General features: G+C 42.0%; 1 protein-coding gene across 3 annotated transcripts in view; it reads left to right on the forward strand.

Annotated features, from left to right (window-relative positions):
* The window catches only part of mms22l (MMS22-like, DNA repair protein), an 83,581-nt gene that overhangs the window by 18,598 nt on the left and 45,177 nt on the right, over positions 1-19,806 (forward strand). For all 3 annotated transcript variants that reach the window (XR_009651301.1, XM_060905875.1, XM_060905874.1), the window contains exons 2-9: positions 2,140-2,316; positions 2,560-2,685; positions 2,765-2,817; positions 4,518-4,605; positions 11,744-11,918; positions 17,545-17,638; positions 17,867-17,997; positions 18,184-18,297. Coding sequence is in view for 2 of the 3 variants with exons in the window: in XM_060905874.1 (XP_060761857.1) it covers positions 2,140-2,316; positions 2,560-2,685; positions 2,765-2,817; positions 4,518-4,605; positions 11,744-11,918; positions 17,545-17,638; positions 17,867-17,997; positions 18,184-18,297 (958 nt within the window). In the remaining variant the exon portion in view is untranslated. The remainder of the gene's footprint in view (positions 1-2,139; positions 2,317-2,559; positions 2,686-2,764; positions 2,818-4,517; positions 4,606-11,743; positions 11,919-17,544; positions 17,639-17,866; positions 17,998-18,183; positions 18,298-19,806) is intronic.

Here is a 19,806-nt window from a genome sequence, read left to right on the forward strand (position 1 = left end):
GGGATTTCTGTGTTTTTTTTTTTTTTTCTTCTCCCCTCTCTCTTCTTCTTCTGTATTTCCATGGCAACCAATTCAACTTAGGAAAATTTGGAGTGGGGTTTCATGTGGGGGCCGGGGGGGGATATGTCATCTCCTGATGACTCTTGTTTTAATTGCAACTGAGACTTTCCAGTGTTTGGTTGTGTGAGAAATTCTGAAACTGAATATCCTCTTCACGTCAAGTAAGGAATAAAAAGTCTGGGTTTGTGCTGTTGTAGAAAGTCAGTAATGGAGATGAAGTGCAGTTACTGTTACCACCCTAAAGTTGATAACGTTCCTTGCAACAGGAACCATCTGCAGCACAACACCTTGAAGACCAAGGAGCTGGTCATTGACTTTGGGAGGTCCAGACCAAGGTCATGACCAGTTCTGGTTGAGGGAATCGAGGTGGAGGCTGTGGATTCCTACTAGTACCTCGGGCTGTGGCTGGACAGCAAGCTGGACTGGACTTACAACACCAAACACTTATACAGGAAGGGACAGAGCAGGCTATACTTCCTTAGGAGGCTGCGGTCCTTTAACATCTGCAGGAAACTCCTGTGGATGTTCTATCAGTCTTTGGTCGCCAGTGCCCTGTTTTACACCGTGGTGTGCTGGGGAGGCAGCACATCCAAGAAGGACACATCCAGGCTGGACAAACTGATCAGGTGGGCCGGCTCTGTGGTCAGCATGAAGCTGGACTCTCTGGTGACGGTGGCAGAGAAGAGGTCTATGGACAAACTATTGAACATCATGGACAATGCCAGTCACCCTCTACATACCGTCATTAGCAACCAGAGGAGCCTGTTCAGTGACAGAATGCTCCTTCCCAAGTGCAGGACGAACAGACTCAAAAACTCCTTTGTCCCTCACGCCATCAGACTGTACAACTCCTCTCTGGGGGGAAGGAGGGGTAACAGGAGGACAGAGGACAGGAAGGAGCAGTAGCCTAGCCTAACAATAAGCAATACCGGACAATGTGCAATATAATGTGCAATATAAAGTGCAATATCTTTCCTGCTCTCTCTCTCTCACTCACACACACACACACACACACACACACACACACACACACTTACCCTATCCCCCCCTTCCCCTCCCCCCCTTCCTCTCTTCCCCATATCTTATTCTTTTTTTATATGTAAATACTTAATTTATTTTAATTTATCTAGAAGTTTTCTCTATTTCTTTTCTCTGTTTATCTGTAATGATGCTGCTGGAATCTTAATTTCCCTGAGGGAACCCGCCCAAAGGGATCAATAAAGTTTTATCTAATCTAATCTACAAGTAAATATAAGTGTTTTATTCCTTTTATACAACAGCATATTAATTTATTAATCAGTGGCACGTCATGCATTTTTAACTGTTTGTAGCAGTCTTGTGGTACTGGAGTCTGACTCATGCCCTAATTTTTAAGGACTTTTGACTTGGACTTGGTCACTGATGACTCGGACTCGTGCATTAACTGCATATGGACTCGTAAATTGAAGACGAGGACTCGTTTTTTTCTTTATTTTTGTAACGTGTCATAATAATTTGGCATAAGAGATTTATATCTACATTAATTTTTATACTAATTTCGTGCAAGAGAATGCACATTCACCTGTTCATACCGTACATCATGTTCAGGAACAAACTAACATTAATGGTGCTAAAATGCCTGGAGACAATGCCCCTAGGATTGTCCACTTTGCTTATACAGACATCTTGTACAGTGGGGAAAAAAATGCATTTGTGTTGGACTCGACTTGGACTTCACTCATTATTATTATTTTTTTTTAATGACTCGAACACTGGGGATTCAAGACTGGACTCAGACTTGAGGTTTAGTGACTTGACTAAAACACTGGTTTGTAGTCTATGAGGGAGGCTAGTTCCTGTCACATCGCATCACATTATAGCAACTATAAACAGCTGTAAATTGTAATTGTCCCTTAATAGCTAAAACATGATATTAACTTGGAACACAGTTCTGTGTGTGTTGTGTATTATTGTTAGTTTATTGCTGTCATTCAGAACACAGCGTACAGGACTGATATTGTTGAAGAATAACAGATCCTATGAAAAGCGATAAAGCATGTTTGTGTTGCATTGAGGAAATGTTTTGTTTTATTCCTGCAGTAAAATGGAGGACGATTTCAGTCAGTCCCTCACTCCACCTGTCTCTCCCTTCATGGACGAGGAGCTCGGTGACTCCTCCCTCGCTCGGCCACCATGCTTCTCGTGCGCTTTTGAAAAAGGAAGAGAAGTGCAAACTCTGTCGTCAGATGGCTATGTCAGCCGAGGCATTCTAAAGAGGTACAAGAACACTTTAATCTTAAATGCATTAATGTTGCAGCCGTAAACTGGCATCTTGTTCATTGCATTGTGGGTAACTCCCTGAAGACTACCACTGTGAACGTTATTAAGACATCCCGTTATAACACGTGGTCATTCCAATAAAGAATGTGAAGACTTGAATAATAAGAATAATTCGGATCAGCCGAAAATGAGCGTCTATAAGTAAATTGATAAACATGAATAATTTTCCATCTCCTCCAGGTTGTTGCTGAAGTTAGATCCGGCTCCTACTGACTTCGAAGTCGACACAGTGGATTTGTTCGGCTTCTCCTGGGTGACGGAGACGGCGTTGCTGGAGTCGACTCAGCTTCTGTTTGGCTTGTTCAGGTGAGTGCAGATGGGTGATTTGTGCAACTGCCATACCGTCGGCTGTGTCTTAATTTTTCAATCTGTTCATTCTTTTCAGACAAAAAGTCTTCAAACTGGAAACTCTGGTTCAGTCTAGCTCACATGATTTTGGTAAGCAGAATTACACTCATGAGCCACAGGTGCACTTGCCGTACAGGTTGCTTTATAAGGGTACATTTACTGTCTGTAGTCCATTTCTTGCCATCCACAATGTGTCACCACTTCTCCTCTACCCCACCCATCACTGGAAAGGGGTCATCACTGCTGACCATAAATTATGTGGGTGGTGTACCATTCTCATCACAGCACTGATACTGATGTGCTGGTATGAGTGTATTCAGAATGGCAGTGTTACAAGTGTTTTAATGAACAAACCAGCACCTCCATTACTGAAACTGAAGAAAGCTGATGCCATGCTTCCTTCACTGAGACGACCAGGCATTTTATCAATTATTGGCACGTGCCTACTATTTGGTTAACATGCCATTGAGACACACCTATTTTTGATAGGTCTGCTGAATATACAGCATGCCTTTTTAGGCCCTGTCCACACGGCAACGGATTCAGGTGACTCCGATACAATTGCTTATCGTTTAGGCCTGGCGTCCACACAGCACCGGCGTTTTGCGTGCCCAAAACGCAATCTTTTTGAGAACGGGTTCCAGAGTGGAAAGATCTGGCAACGTTGCCGTTGTGAAGTCGTCTGGATGAGTAGAATGGATTTGTTTACGATGACGTCACAACCACATGACTGTGAGTGCTTCACGCCGGGTAGAAGTGTAACGAACTCGATGCGAGTTGTCAACAAATCCTGTAACTTGGTTCATGAAACGCGCTTACAAAATATTTTCACTGTGAATATTTATTGTGTAATGGTGCAAAGTGAGAGAGAGAGAGAGAGACTCTGCCCTTAGGGCAGAGTCAATCCCGCCAGCAAAAATAGGGAAAAAAAGGAGCGATCTCACCTCTTCAGATGTTGGTTTAAGTCCTACAATACATTCCTCAAAAAGGGCGTAGAAGAGCAAATTAATCCATCAACGTGTAGCATTCAATTTATTCCGGACCATTAAAGACGCCGCCTTCCGCGTAGAATCATACGTCATCCTCGCCGCCATATTGGATAGGTCAAAGCGGAGAATAAAGATTCATGTGCTGCGTTTAACTGTACCAACAGGTTTACCGTCCAAACGAGATCACATGGGATTACCTTTCACAGGTGAGAAACAACAAATTAATCCATCAACGTGTAGCATTCAATTTATTCTGGACCATTAAAGACGCCGCCTTCCGTGTAGAATCATACGTCATCCTCGCCGCCATATTGGATAGGTCAAAGCGGAGAATAAAGATTAGCTGTGTTTAACTGTACCAACAGGTTTGCCGTCCAAACGAGATCACATGGGATTACCTTTCACAGGTGAGACTGGAAAAATACTTTTCATTGTATTTGGTCATTATAACGTAATTTTACAAACAGATTTTCCTGACTTTGTGGCTAATATGAAGTCTCGCGCATAATAGTTTATGCGCATGCATCCTTACTTCTTCTATTGTTCTGGTGTCTCCGAAGGGACCGTCTTACAGCGCCCCTAGAGGTGTGGCATGTGTATTGCATCGTTTTCAGCAAGCGTTGCGTTGCCATATGGACCTGATATTTTACTGATCGTTGCCCATTTGGACGCGATATATTTTTAAATATCATCTCGTTGTCGTGTGGATGTAGCCTTAGTTTTACATTGGTGTCTGGATAATTGTTAGAAGTCTGTCTATTTAAAGATGGAGTCATTAATGTTTATTGTCTCCTCTTTTAGGTCAAGCAAGTAGCCTTCATTATGAAGCAGAAGAGCTGAGGCAGCAGTGTGTGCTGTTTCTCACCTACATTAAAGTCTTTATTCACAGGTAACGCTTCACAGCCATACAGATGGACTGATTCGTTAAACCCCAAGTGATCATTATTTAGGAACATATGTAGGTAAACTATCCTAAACAGTGTAGGCAGGATGAAAACAATTGTTTTCCTGCAACAACATTTTACCGTGTTATTGTTCGATGTTTTTGTGTAAGATTTTGTTGAAAATCTTTGATGTTGGTTTGTATATCCACTGTCTATTGTTTCTTGAGTGATTGATTGTTAGCCAGTATTGTGGCGCTTGGACATTGGGGATTGGGATGGAGTTGGAGTCTGTAGGGAAGAAGCTGGGAATTTGAAGAATTGGGTAGATTGGACCTGCAGGAATATAGGGATGACGATTTTCCGCAATCACGGAAAAAAACGTGGAAATCGCAGAATCGCTTGTCCGAAATGGAACTGCCATTTTGAAACAGAAAATGGGTTTTTGTCAGCATCCAGTTTCAAAACCTGAGAAATCTAGTCGATGTAGCTGTACAGCAAGAGTTTTTTTTTTTTTTTTTTAATCCCCAGATGGCCAAAAGGCCTGAAGGGGGATTATGTCATGGCGATGTCAAGTTTATTTCTGTAGCGCTTTTAACAATAGACATTTGTTGCAAAGCAGCTTTACAGAATTTGAATGACTTTAAACATGAGCTAATTTTATCCCTAATCTATCCCCAATGAGCAAGCCTGTGGTGACGGTGGCAAGGACATGAGGAAGAAACCTTGAGAGGAACCAGACTCAAAAGGGAACCCACCCTCATTTGGGCAACAACAGGATTATAACATTAACAGTTTTAACATGAAGTCTGTTTCGTTGATGTTATAACTCTTCATTAATGGAAACTTGAGTGCAAAACTGTTCATGACAACTTCAGTCCTAAAGTTAGCAAGTCAACTGTAGTCCTCAGCCATAAAAGCATTACTATGTGTCCGGAGCGTCTTCCAAGTGTGACTTTCAACTGTCCATATGGGGCCGTCCTCCACAGGAGTGATGTGATGAGACTCCAACCAGGCATAGGGCATCAGGATAGATCAGGCAGGTCCGAGGAGCAGAAGAAGTTAACATCTCGATCTCAGGATTGACATGTAACTCAGAGAGAAGAGAGAGAGAAAACACAGGTTGTTAGGTATGCCCAATGTCACCTGAATAAGTAGAAACAGTATACATTTTGCACTGATTACAAGCAGGGACTCTGGCAAAACTATGACCGCACAACTAAAAGGGGAGAGCCAGAAGGTAACACAGGGTGCCCCGAGACATAAAGCAGGCAGCCACTACACTGTCAACAAACTTGAGTGAGCAAGCAAGTGGGGGACTGACAGCATCCATACATCCCAGTTTACCAAAACACTCTTGTCTGAGGACACTCCAGATCTACTCCTTTACCTCATAAACACTATTAACAAAAGGTTTGTCTAAACAGATATGTTTTCAGCTTAGACTTAAACACTGAGACTGTGTCTGATTTCCGAACACTACTTGGAAGACTGTTCCATAACTATGGGTCTTTGTAAGAAAAGGCTCTGCCCCCTGATGGAGCCTTCACTATACGAGGTACCAGCAGATAGCCTGCACCTTTTGATCTAAGTAGGCGTGGCAGGTCATAAAGGACCAGAAGTTCACTCAGGTACTGTGGTGTGAGACCATTCAGTGCTTTAAAGCTCAATAGTAGTATTTTATAAACAATACGAAATTTGATTGGGAGCCAATGCAGTGTGGATAAGACAGGGGTGATGTAATCATATTTTCTAGTTCTAGTAAGGACTCTTGCTGCTGCATTTTGAACTAACTGGAGCTTGTTTATGCACTTATTGGAACATCCAGACAGTAAGGCATTACAGTAATCCAACCTGGAGGTAACGAAAGCATGCACTAGTTTTTCTGCGTCGTGTAGTGACATTAAATTTGTTATCTTAGCAATATTTCTGAGATGAAAGAAAGCTATCCGAGTAATGTTATCGATATGAGTTTCAAATGAAAGACTGGGGTCAATAGTGACCCCGAGGTCTTTTACTGCTGCATATGAAGAAACAGAAAGGCCATCCAGAGTTCCTATGTAATCAGAAAACTTACTTCTAGCTGTATGTGGTCCTAGTACAAGTACTTCAGTCTTGTCAGAGTTAAGCAGAAGGAAGTTAATAAGCATCCAGTGTCTAATGTCCTTTACACATTCCTCAATTCTGTTAAGCTGGTGTCTCTCATCAGGTTTTGCAGAAACGTACAACTGTGTGTCATCAGCATAACAGTGGAAACTAATACCATGTTTACGAATAATATCACCCAGAGGTAACATGTATAAAGAAAAAAGCAGTGGGCCTCAGACAGAATCTTGTGGAACACCAAACTTTACTTCAGTATGTCTAGAAAAATCACCATTTACATCAACATACTGATAGCGATCAGTAAAATAAGACCTGAGCCAGGAGAGGGCCATTCCCTTAACTCCCACAACATTTTCTAGTCTATCCAGAAGAATGGAATGATCAATAGTATCAAATGCTGCACTAAGGTCAAGCAACACAAGCAACGAAACACAGCCCTGATCAGAAGCCAACAGTAGGTCCTTTACTACTTTCCCCGGAGCTGTCTCTGTGCTATGATGAGGTCTAAATCCTGACTGATACATTTCATGGATGTTATTCCTATGTAAATATGAGCATAACTGCTGTGCCACAGCTTTTTCAAGGATCTTGGAGATAAAGTGGAGGTTTGATATTGGCCGATAATTGGACAGCTGGCAGGGATCAAGGTCAGGTTTTTTAATCAGGGGTTTGATAACTGCTAGTTTAAAGGATTTGGGTACATAGCCAGTCATAAGAGAAGAATTTATTTTTAGAAGCGGTTCAATTACTTCAGGTATTATCTGTTTGAATAGACGTGTAGGTAAGGGATCTAGTACACAAGTAGAGGATTTTGATGCGGAGATTAATGAAAGTAATTCAGTTTCTCTAAGGGGAGTAAAACATTCTAATTGCTGATTTGATACAATTATATTGTTAACTACAGGGTTACTTACTTTGACCTTAAATTAGTAGTTTGAATTTTTTGTTGGATATTTTCAATTTTGTCATTAAAAAAATTCATGAAGTCGTTGCTACTACATACTGCAGGCGTGCGTGTGTCTATAGTGGACTTATTCTTGGTTAATTTTGCTACAGTATTAAATAGGAATCTAGGATTATTTTTGTTGTCTTCTATTAGGGAGGAGAGATATGTTGATCTAGCAGCACTGAAAGCATTTCTATACTTTAGGAAGCTCTCCTTCCACGCTAATTTGAACGCTACCAATTTTGTTTGACGCCATTTACGTTACAATTTTCGAGTGGTCTGTTTTAAAGTGTGAGTGTCATCGTTATACCAGGGTGCTAATTTTTTCTCTCTGATCATTTTCCTTTTAAGAGGAGCTACATTATCTAAAGTATAGTGGAACGTTGACTCTAAGCATTCAGTTGCCTGATCAAGTTCTGTGGGGGCTGACAGTGACCCAATCAAAGTTGATAACTCTGGGAGATCATTTATAAAGCTCTGTGCAGTAGTTGATGTGAATGTACGTTTAATACAGTAGCGTGGTGAGGTGCATATATTATTACTCAGACATATTTTGAATGAGATGAGATAATGATCTGAGAACTTCAGACTGTGGAAGTGTGACACTATGTTCTATGTTTAACTCGAATGTTAGTATTAGATTGAGGGTGTGACCACCATTATGGGTCGGTCCTATGACATTATGATTAATCCCTACTGAATCTAAAATGGACACAAACGCTGTTTTCAAAGGGTCTTCCGGGTTATCGACGTGAATATTAAAATCTCTAACAACTAAAGCTTTGTCTAAGGAAATAACCAGGTCTGAGATAAAATCTGCAAATTCAGAAAGAAACTCAGAATATGGACCCGGGGGCCTGTAAATAATAATTCTTGGAATTAACTGGGTAGACTTGTTTTTCAAGGCTACATACATTGTATGAAGAACTTCAAATGTATTAAATTTATAACCAGGTTTGTGTGTTACACCTAGGTAATCATTATAAATAACCGCAACGCCTCCTCCTCTGTCAGTTAGACTAGGCTGGTGTATATAACTATATCCAGGAGGACTAGCTTCATGTAATGCTATATATTCATTTGGCTTAATCCGTGTTTCAGTTAAACACAGTACATTAAAATCCTGATCAGTAATAAGTTCGTTAACAATTAGCGCTTTAGATGTAAGGGATCTAATAGCCCCACCTTTAGATCAAAGGTGCTGGCAGCGGCTGTACAGTCAGTATGACCTAATTTTATATTGATTAGGTTAGGGCTTTTCAAAGTGTGGGGCGCGCCCCCCCTGGGGGGCGCCAGAGTTCTTCAGGGGGGGCGCAACGTGAGAGACAAAATGGATCGGTTTTTAGCTGTCTATGGTTTTTAGTACCTAAAGCTACAATGAGTGAGGAGACAAAGTCTGGGCCAAGCAAAAAAACAGAGCCTCCAGGATGTTGCGATTTGCAACTTCAGCGCAAATTCAACCAATCCCCGCGAATTCAGGGCGGTGTTGCAATTATATCCAATCACCACAACTTTCCCGCAAATTTGACCAATCGTTGGCGTCGTCTTGAGGTGACGTCGACAAACTACCTTCCGCCTTACTTCCGTGTGTTCAAGAGAAGCAGCATGTGCGTCGTGTTGCCAGATTGGATGATTTCAAGTGCATTTTGGCGGGTTTTGAACATATTTTGGACTGGAAAACGTCAGCAGTATCTGGCAACACTGAAAGTGTGTTATGTTTACAGTGAAGGACTGTGTGCACTTTATTTTTTTTTTACTTAATACAAGAAGTTAATGGATGCCAACATTTTTGCCAACATGGTATTTTATTTTCCATTGTTTAGGCAGCTTCAGCATCATACTGTGAGATTCTGTTCAAATTGTTTTTTTCTTCTATGAAGCCTGAGCCATTTATTTTATTAGTTTATAATTATTGTTTAATTTAGTCTTCAGGAGAGACTGCCTGCACACAGTACTAGTATTAATAGGTTTTTTTTTCTTACATGAAAGCTGAGGCATTTATATTATATTTTAAGGTAACTTCATGTTGTGCTGTGAGGTTCTATGCACTTTAACTTTTGAACCAACAGGTGCATTTGGATAAGTAAAGCCTATTTTTCTGCATTTTTGTAGTCCTGGTAATCTTTTATATTGGTAAAGTTGTTTATAGGACCATTTATCTTTGTTTTTTTTAATCAATAGTTTTTCAGTAATAACTTAATATTTAACATATCACTCAATTTTAATCACAAAAAGAGAAAATCGCCACAATTTCTCACAACTTTCACTTCCTCCCGCAATGTAATCGCAAGAAAAACCTAAAAAACACCACAACTTTCATCGCAATTTTTTTGGAAAACCCCCCGCAACATCAGACATTTTAGCCCACAACAATCACAAAAAAGGCCCGCGGAATCCTGGGGGACTGGAAAAAGAAGGAAGTATGACCACGATTATTTAAAGTTTGGATTTTCATGGACTGGATCTGAAGATGCTCCACTGCCACAGTGTGTTGTCTGCCAAGAGATGCTAGCTAACAATGCTATGGGATGTTTAAAATGTGTAAAACAAGATGTTTTAAAAAGCACAGATGTTTAAAATGTGAAAAAGAAAAAAATGTGTACAACAACCATTTTTTTTAAAATACGAATGGAACATTAAGTATAGCAACAACAAAAATTGTAAGGGGGGGCGCTGTTGTTTATTTGCTCTCCGAGGGGGGGGCTGACTCTCCCACACTTTGAAAACCCCTGGATTAGGTTACTGGAACAAACTCTGAGTATTTCTACTTTTTTGTTTAGCTTGGGGAACAGACACAGTCTCGATGGAGTGGACCCAGAGTGACGACTCTGTGCAGCTAGCAGACAGTAGGTTTAGCCTGTTCGTCTCCTCCCTGGCCTTGGCTCTAGATTGTCAGACGTTAACTAGACCTGTTCTGAGACTATGACCTATGCTGCAGGAAATGAGAGCAGCACCTTCCTGAGTGGGATGGATACCGTCCCGTCCTAACAGGCCAGCAGTGCCCTCAAAATTAGCCCAATTATCTATAAAGCCCACACTGTTTTCAGAACACCACCTGGACAACCAGCAGTTCAGCGACCATAACCTGCTGTAAGCTATATCGCCACACTGCATTGGGATGGGGCCAGAGTATACACCATCATTGGACATCGCCTTCGCTAATTTAAACACCTCTACAAAGTTACTCTTGGTAACCTCAGACTGACGAAGACAGATGTCCGTCCGTCTGTCCCGGGAAGGGTACTCACCTTCTGAAATCAATTCCTCTCACAATTTTTGGAGGAATTTCATGAAACTTGACAGGATTCTTTGTTGTATGTTGGTAATACACGTATTGCAGTTTCGTTCAATTCAGTCACATTTTACCAGAGTTATGGCATAGTTGCCAGCAGGGGATATTGTGCTCTCAGAGCACTCCTCCCCCCCCCCCCCAGAAAAAAAAAATCGACTCTGTGTGTAAATCGGGTTGTTAACAAACGATCAACATCCCGCCATGTTGTAAATGATGTGAGGGCTTATGATCAGCGCGCAAGCTGATTGGATACAAAAGACATCCGGGGATTATTCTGCCTCACTCCAGAAAACACAAAGCATCTCACAATGTTGATGTACGCTCGTGACACTGAGGTTCGGTTTAGGTGAATCCTGCTGAAGCGGTTTCACGTCTGTTTCTTCATCAGTTATCAGTTCATGTGCATTGCTATTTCTTTGACTTGAGTACTTTTTGAATTTATGGTGACATTTCCTCATGCACATGTCTTTTTTTTATTTCATTTTGATGTCTTTCAGTGGAGGTGATGTCATACGTTTCTTCAACTACTTTCTCTCATTCTCTCAATTTGAACCTGAAAGTCTATAATTATGTAGAAATTGAACAAAAAATGTATTGCTCAAGTTTTGTTTTTATGGATTTCAGAACTCCAAAACTGAAAAAATAAAACGGAATTGGCAATTTTCTGAAACGGAAAAATCATCCCTAGAAGTAGGGTAAGGACAGAGGTGGAGTTGGAGATGGAGTCTGGGGATGGGAAAAGAATTTGCTCAAACTCCCTCCGTCTTTAAAATCATATGTGCTTTCCTGCCATTGTCCTCAGGTTTGTGGAGGCACCTCATCCACTGGAAGAATTTTCCCCATTGTTCTCACAGATGGAGACGCAGTTTCCGTCCACTTTAATGGAGCAGCTGTTCAGCGTCACACTGCTCATTGGACAACTTAAAGATTTACCGGCAAATATCCAAAGTGCTTTCACCATCCATCACCAGGGAAAGGTACACAACTTAATGTTCTTAATAGAATGTTGGCCATTTTAGGTTTAAGCTCTAAATTGGAGTGCTGACTGTGTTCTGGCTATGGGGTTACTTTATGTTCAAGTGCTGATAAGGATTTCTTGTGCTCGTAAATGGAACTTGTGTATTCATGGGGGCTCATTTATCAACCGTTCTTACGCACAGTTCTGTGCGTAAAAGGTTCGTACGAACATTTTTGCGCAAAGTGTGGAATTCATGAATGTGTACTTGAACGTAGAATTGTGCCTAAATATACGCACACCTCGGACCATGCTTACGTACAATACCTAGTGGTAGAATAACGAAACAACAAGTAGTGTTGATTCTAGAGTCGAACTGTGCCTGATGCGCAGGTTACAATACAACTATTTTTGTGTGTTTGTTTGTTTGAGTGTATTCAAAGTATTTTGGTTTCGAACGTGCTGAATCAAATTCAAACACACCAACAACGTGATCTTGTGGGCCGATTTCAGATTCCTCACGGTGTAACTAATAGACTATTGACTAATTTACTCATGTGTAAATAATTATTTGAATTCATATACGTATAAAAAGCACACACATGATATGCCTATCAGAATGCAACATGGCCCATCTTGCATTGCTAGAAGAGTTGGCAAACCGTGCGTTCCGCAGGGAGCACGTATTCAGAGAGAGAGCCGATTTATTTGCGGAAAGTTCAGAGTGGCTTTTGAGCAGGTATCGTTTTCCAAAGCATATATTACTTGATTTATGTCATGAATTGGGTCCTATGCTAGAGCGCAAAACAAAGCGCACGAAAGCCATACCTGTCCATATCCAAGTTCTGTCTACCCTAGGATTTTTGGCTACAGGCACGTTTCAACGTGAACTTGGGGATAGAGTGGGTATTTCTCAGCCGTCACTGAGCAGAATTTTGCCAACAATTTTGGATGCAGTAGTTTCTTTGGTGCCAAATTATATTCGGTTCCCTTATTTACTTCCGCATAAAGCTGAAGTTAAGCGAGGATTTCATGCAATCGCGGGGTTCCCCAATGTTATTGGGGCAATAGATTGCACACACATAGCGCTAAAAGCACCATCACAGCACGAATACAATTTCGTGAATAGGAAGGGGTTTCACTCCATCAATGTGCAGCTCATATGTGATGCCGATTTGATGCTTTTAAACGTTGTTGCTCGATGGCCTGGGGGAACGCACGACTCGTTTATTGTGCAGAACAGCTCAGTGGGCATTCGTTTACAAGAAAGAGCTGTTGAAGACGGATGGCTTATTGGTGAGTGTCGCGCAACTTGTCATAGTATAACATGGGTATGTCCATTGAGCAGTGTTCCGCAATGGTAAACCGCAATATGGCAATGTCATGTATGCAACTTGTTCGCATAGGTGATCAAGGATATCCACTCAAACCGTGGCTCATGACCCCACTAACCAACCCCCAGACACAGCAGGAACAAGCCTACAATCGGGCCCACGTGCGCACCAGAGTTACAATAGAGCGTGCGATTGGTTTGCTGAAGGGCCGATGGCTGTGTTTGTCAAGGGCGGGGGGAACGCTGCAGTACCGACCTGAAAAGGTGTGCAGCATGGTTATGGCTTGCTGTGTGCTCCACAATTTGGCCATCAGAAGAGGAGTCCCCCTGCAGGATCCCCCTAGACCTGAAGACCCCATGCATGATGAAGAGCGTTGCGAAGAGGGCCTTGCACCTGCTAATGCTTTTGCAATGCGGATCAGAGCGGGGATCATACAGAGATTTTAGGCAAGTTTACCCATATTATGCATATTATTTACTCACTGTGTGTGTGTGTGTTGCATAATGACAGAACGCAGACTTTTCACGATTCAGTAGCTTTTATTTGCGATTTGAGTTGCACAAGCAGCAAGTGTTTTCAGTGACTCACTGATTTCAGTGAGCACATTAGTGAGGTTGCTTAGCTGCCCCTTGATGTCACTAACTGCCTGGGCATTGTGCCCTTGGTTCTGCAGGACCTCATCAGTTAATACCCTTGGTGCCCGAGCCTCACGCACAGAGGACGACCTTGCCTCCTCCTGCACCATCGCGGCAGGAGCGGACGTGTCTGTATAATTGAAAGAGCAGATGCATTAATAAGCTACTTCTGTTTAAACCAAAAATTTCTGTTTGAAACAAAGTTTTTTTTTTTTTTTTTTTTTATCGATTCAGTAAAAAATGTTTAGATTTAAATTCTATATTAAATGTGTGACCACTTACCTTCATCTTGGACGTTTGGTTCTGTTTCTGGGGGTTCCACCACGAGGTCACTGTCAGTCACACCACTCACCACTCCGGAACACGCAGCGTCCCCAATAATGCCAGCAACCCGTTCATCCAAGGCAGACAATTTTTCAAGGTTTTGCCCTCCCCCTGTCACCATTGTAGCGCGCCTGTAAGCGGCCACGCGCTTTTTTGCATTTAATTTAATATCAAACCACTTTTTTTAAATTTCTGCCACAGTCCGTGGCTCAGATCCGACGGCATTTACAGAGTGTGCCACCTTCTCCCACACAGTATTCTTTTTTTACTAGTAACGCCGGCTTCTAAACCACAAAACAATATCTTCTGATTGGCCTCAACCTCCGCGACTAAAACGTCGATCTCTGTCTCAGAGAAATTCCTCTTTTTTGCGCGCTTCTCCGTTATTCCACCAAGGACTCAATTACTCATTTGCATGGCTTTTAAAGGGGATGTTAATGCCATATATGGTTAATTGGGGGCGTTTCACAATGCAAATTAGAGTCATCATGCCCGCGCAAGGTGATTTGGCAGGTGTGGGATTTATCATTGCAGATTACTTACGGGTGTGTGTAAAACCAGCCTAGGAACGTTTGATAAATGCCGATATTTTTGTACTTACGAACATTCTAAATTCCACTCGTACGACAGAATTTAGGATGTTTTCTACGCACTGTTGATAAATGAGCCCCATGAACTCTTGTGCAATTGCACAATACACTCAGTATTGAAATGGTTAATGAGCCAAGACCTCTGTTGCTAGGCAACTGGGAAATGTTTGCTTAGCATGGTTTTAGATAGCTAATATCTAAAGTTACAGATTTAGATAGCAAGTATACATTAAGTCCATACATCCATCCATTATCTGTAGCTGCTTATCCTGTATAGGGTCACAGGCAAGCTGGAGCCTATCCCAGCTGACTATGGGCGAGAGGCAGGATACACCCTGGACAAGTCGCCAGGTCATCGCAGGGCTGACACATACAACCATTCACATTCATGCCTACGGTCAATTTAGAGCCACCTGACCTGCATGCCTTTGGATGGTGGGGGAAACCGGAGCACCCGGAGGAAACCCACGCGGTCACAGGGAGAACATGCAGAAAGGCCCTTGTCAGATGCTGGGCTCGAACCCAGGATTTTCTTGCTATGAGGCGACAGTGCTAACCACTACACTACCGTGCTGCCCTATACATTAAGTAATTTATATGAAAATAAAGGCACAGTAGAGTAAATGAGACATTTCCTTACTTCTAAGATAAGATTCTGAACGACCAAAGTTATTTGACCTTTAACTGAACATCCACTGGTTTCGCCAGATTGAGAAACATCTACAAGTCAAACTGACTAAACTCTGAAATGTTGTCAGTATTCCCAAGAGTACAACGTTAATGTGAAATCTTCCCATTAACACATTAAGTGCAGTTTTTCAGACCTTTACTGTTACAAAACACACTCTGAAGAAAGTGCTATTTACCTTCTTCCACATACATGAGCTCACAGATGTCTGCATTTGGCTCATGTTGCTGTTAGATTAGATTAGATTAGATTAGATTAGATTAGATTAGATTAGATTAGATTAGATTAGATTAGATTAGATTAGATAAAACTTTTATTGATCCCTGAGGGAACCCACCCAAAGGGAAATTAAGATTCCAGCAGCATCATTACAGATAAACAGAGAAAAGAAATAGAGAAAACTTCTAGATAAATTAAAATTAAGTATTTACATATACAAATATAAAAAGAATAAGGAAGGCGGAAAGGGGGGGAAAGGGGGGAAGAAGGGGGGGCAGCAGTGGCAGGAGAGATATTGCACTTTATATTGCACTTTATATTGCACATTATATTGCGCATTGTCCGGTATTGCTTATTGTTAGACTAGGCTACTGCTCCTTCCCATCCTCTGTCCTCCTGTTACCCCTCCTCCCCCCCAGAGAGGAGTTGTACAGTCTGATGGCGTGAGGGACAAAGGAGTTTTTAAGTCTGTTCATCCTGCACTTGGGAAGGAGCATTCTGTCACTGAACAGGCTCCTCTGGTTGCTAATGACGGTATGTAGAGGGTGACTGGCATTGTCCATGATGTTCAATAGTTTGTCCATAGACCTCTTCTCTGCCACAGTCACCAGAGACTCCAGCTTCATGCCGACCACAGAGCCGGCCTGCCTGATCAGTTTGTCCAGCCTGGATGTGTCCTCCTTGGATGTGCTGCCTCCCCAACACACCACGGTGTAAAACAGGACACTGGCGACCACAGACTGATAGAACATCCACAGGAGTTTCCTGCAGATGTTAAAGGACCGCAGCCTCCTAAGGAAGTATAGCCTGCTCTGTCCCTTCCTGTATGTGTTTGGTGTTGCAAGCCCAGTCCAGCTTGCTGTCCAGCCACAGCCCGAGGTACTTGTAGAAATCCACAGCCTCCACCTTGACTCCCTCGATCAGGACTGGTCGTGACCTTGGTCTGGACCTCCCAAAGTCAATGACCAGCTCCTTGGTCTTCGAGGTGTTGAGCTGCAGATGGTTCCTGTTGCACCACACAGCAAAGTCCCTCAACAGGCTCCTATACTCCTCCTCTCTGTCGTCACTGATACACCCAACGATGGCTGTGTCATCGGCAAACTTCTGAATGTGATACAGCTCTGAGTTGTAGCAGATGTCTGCGGTGTACAGGGTGAAGAGAAGAGGGGCCAGCACCGTGCCCTGGGGTACTCCGGTGCTGCTAATCACAGTGTCAGACGTGATGTCCTTCAGCCTGATGTACTGCGGCCTGTCAGTGAGGTAGCTGGAGATCCAGGTGGCCAGGCAGGGGTCCACTCACATCCTGTTCAGTTTGTCCTGAAGCAATAGGGGCTGGATGGTGTTGAAGGCACTCGAGAAGTCCAAGAAGAGGATCCTCACTGTGCCATTTCCCTTATCCAGATGAGAGTGGGCTTGGTGTAGTGTCTTCCACACCGACACCTCCCTGGTACACAAACTGTAGACAGTCCTGGGCATGTTGTACCTGGGGTCTGAGGAGGCTGAGGAAGAGCCGCTCCAACATCTTCATCAGATGTGAAGTGACCGATGTTATTGACAGGGAAGTATAAGTATTTAATCCCTCACGCTGAGAGAGCCAAGTCAATTTTGCTCCCTTGGTTCCTCACCATGAATAGTTATAAGTCAAGCCTGTAATCTCCCGAAGATAAGATTAATGTTCCTGTATCCTGTCTCAGGCTTCAGATGAGTGTGCTGATATTTGGATGTAGCTCATGTGCTAATTTACCTAGCTACTGAATATGCCATTCTCTTCCTTCACAACTCTTTCTATACATATATAATATTTGGATTTTGGGCTTTGGTGAAAAACATTAACTACATACATCATTTCCTTTTTCAGCTTTTCCCTCCATCATGGCATTTATTGCACCTTCATTTGGATATCCACTGGGCCATGCTGGAGATCCTGCACATTTTGAGACAGAAAATGATGGGTAATTTTCGAAAGAATCCTAGCTTATTTAATAGAAAGTTAACTGTTTTTTTTTTTTTATTTATCAATTCAGTGGATGGGAAATCATTTTGATTGATCCCAGTCTCTTCTTATATAGTCTTCACAGTAGGATAGACAAAAAACGCCTATCTATGTAGCGTCCTTCTGATGAATCATCATGGTCTTGTCAATAATTTGAAGTGTCTGAAATGTGCTCCTCTCTCCACAGGTCAAGTTGTGTACACACGTCAGTTCATTGATCTAACAGGAGAAACTCTGACCAATGTCAGCCTGTTTGAAGATCACCTAAACAATCTGCTGTGTGACCTTATTACTCTAGCAGTGAGCAAGTACAACAAGGTGGGTATATGCGTGTGTGTGTTCGGTGAGGTGTAGTTTATGGTTTTGTTGACTGAGTTACTGTCATTGAGGTAAAAGGTGTCATTGGATGCCTCTGTATTTGTTAGGTTTTTTTTTAAATAAATGTTATACTTCTGTGCATGTACAATACAGTACATGAAAATGCATCTCCCTCTGTGGCTTAAGGTGAGACCGACCGAAGCATTGATGAGCCATCATTATCAATGTGTGTGCACTAAAGAGATCTGGATTCTCCTTATCCACTTTCTGGAACACAGGAGCAAAACTCTACATACACAGGTCTTCATGCACACACACATGCATACATGTGACACACTTGCATCATTAAGCTTGCTGATATTCAGGCCTTCACTGATGTGTTATTGATTTGACAGTATCTTTCCTCCTTTTTTTTATTGTACTTGCAGTACTATTTTGCTTTTGTGAGCATTAGTCAGTAATGTAATAATGTTGTTATACCCCTGCTCCGAATTTGGGGGGGGGGGTTACCTCCGTCTGAAACACCCTTTTTCTCAGCAATCACAAATCATAGCCACCTGGTACCAAACCTCAGCTTGGGGGTTCTATACCATGTATAGCTTTTTTAGGTCTGTTGCACATCGACTTCCTGTTTACCGACTGAATGTATTTACAAAACATATAGGGTGGATTTTTACGCTATTTCAAGAAGCAAAATGCTATTTCAAAATGACCGTTTACCAGGATACTATTTGAAATCCCTGGGGAGAACACTGCTCTTTACTTACTTGCTTCAGGGTTAATTATTTGTTGAAGTCAAAATTCATAATAAGTGTCCTATTCCCTCGATTGCTTGCATTGTGATATAAACGAGAGGGGGGGTATATATAAGTGAGCAGGAGATCACAGTTGATCTTGTTGGGTAGAAAAATTTAGTTTGCAGTCAACATTGGCTTAAAATTTTAACCAGTGACTAAAATCTATAAACAAAAAAAAGGCCTCCTGAGAATTCATTATTGGTAGGCTAATTTTTCAGTGCCAAAATAAACACCAGAATGGGCTATGGCAGCATGTCTCTTTTAATAATCTTCAGCTGGTTCCAAATGCAGCAACTCAAACCCTACCAGGAAAAAGTCTCAGCATATTCACCCACTCATTTTCACTCTGCATCATGTCTGTTAAGTTCTATAGTGAGTACAAAGCCATGTTTATTACACAAAGCTTTACAGTGGTGCTTGAAAGTTTGTAAACCCTTTAGAATTTTCTATATTTCTGCATAAATATGACCTAAAACAACATCAGATTTTCACACAAGTCCTAAAAGTAGATAAAGAGAACCCAGTTAAACAAATGAGACAAAAATATTATACTTGGTCATTTATTTATTGAGGAAAATGATCCAGTATTACATGTCTGTGAGTGGCAAAAGTATGTGAACCTTTGCTTTCAGTATCTGGTGTGACCCCCTTGTGCAGCAATAACTGCAACTAAACGTTTCCGGTAACTGTTGATCAGTCCTGCACAATGGCTTGGAGGAATTTTAGCCCATTCCTCTGTAAAGAACAGCTTCAACTCTGGGATGTTGGTGGGTTTCCTCACATGAACTGCTGGCTTCAGGTCCTTCCACAACATATTGATTGGATGAAGGTCAGGACTTTGACTTGGCCATTCCAAAACATTAACTTTATTCTTCTTTAACCATTCTTTGGTAGAATGACCTGTGTGCTTAGGGTCGTTGTCTTGCTGCATGACCCACCTTCTCCTGAGATTCAGTTCATGGACAGATATCCTGACATTTTCCTTTAGAATTCGCTGGTATAGTTCAGAATT

Source organism: Neoarius graeffei, chromosome 23 (genome assembly GCF_027579695.1).
Source record: "Neoarius graeffei isolate fNeoGra1 chromosome 23, fNeoGra1.pri, whole genome shotgun sequence".
In the NCBI taxonomy this organism is placed as follows: domain Eukaryota; kingdom Metazoa; phylum Chordata; class Actinopteri; order Siluriformes; family Ariidae; genus Neoarius; species Neoarius graeffei.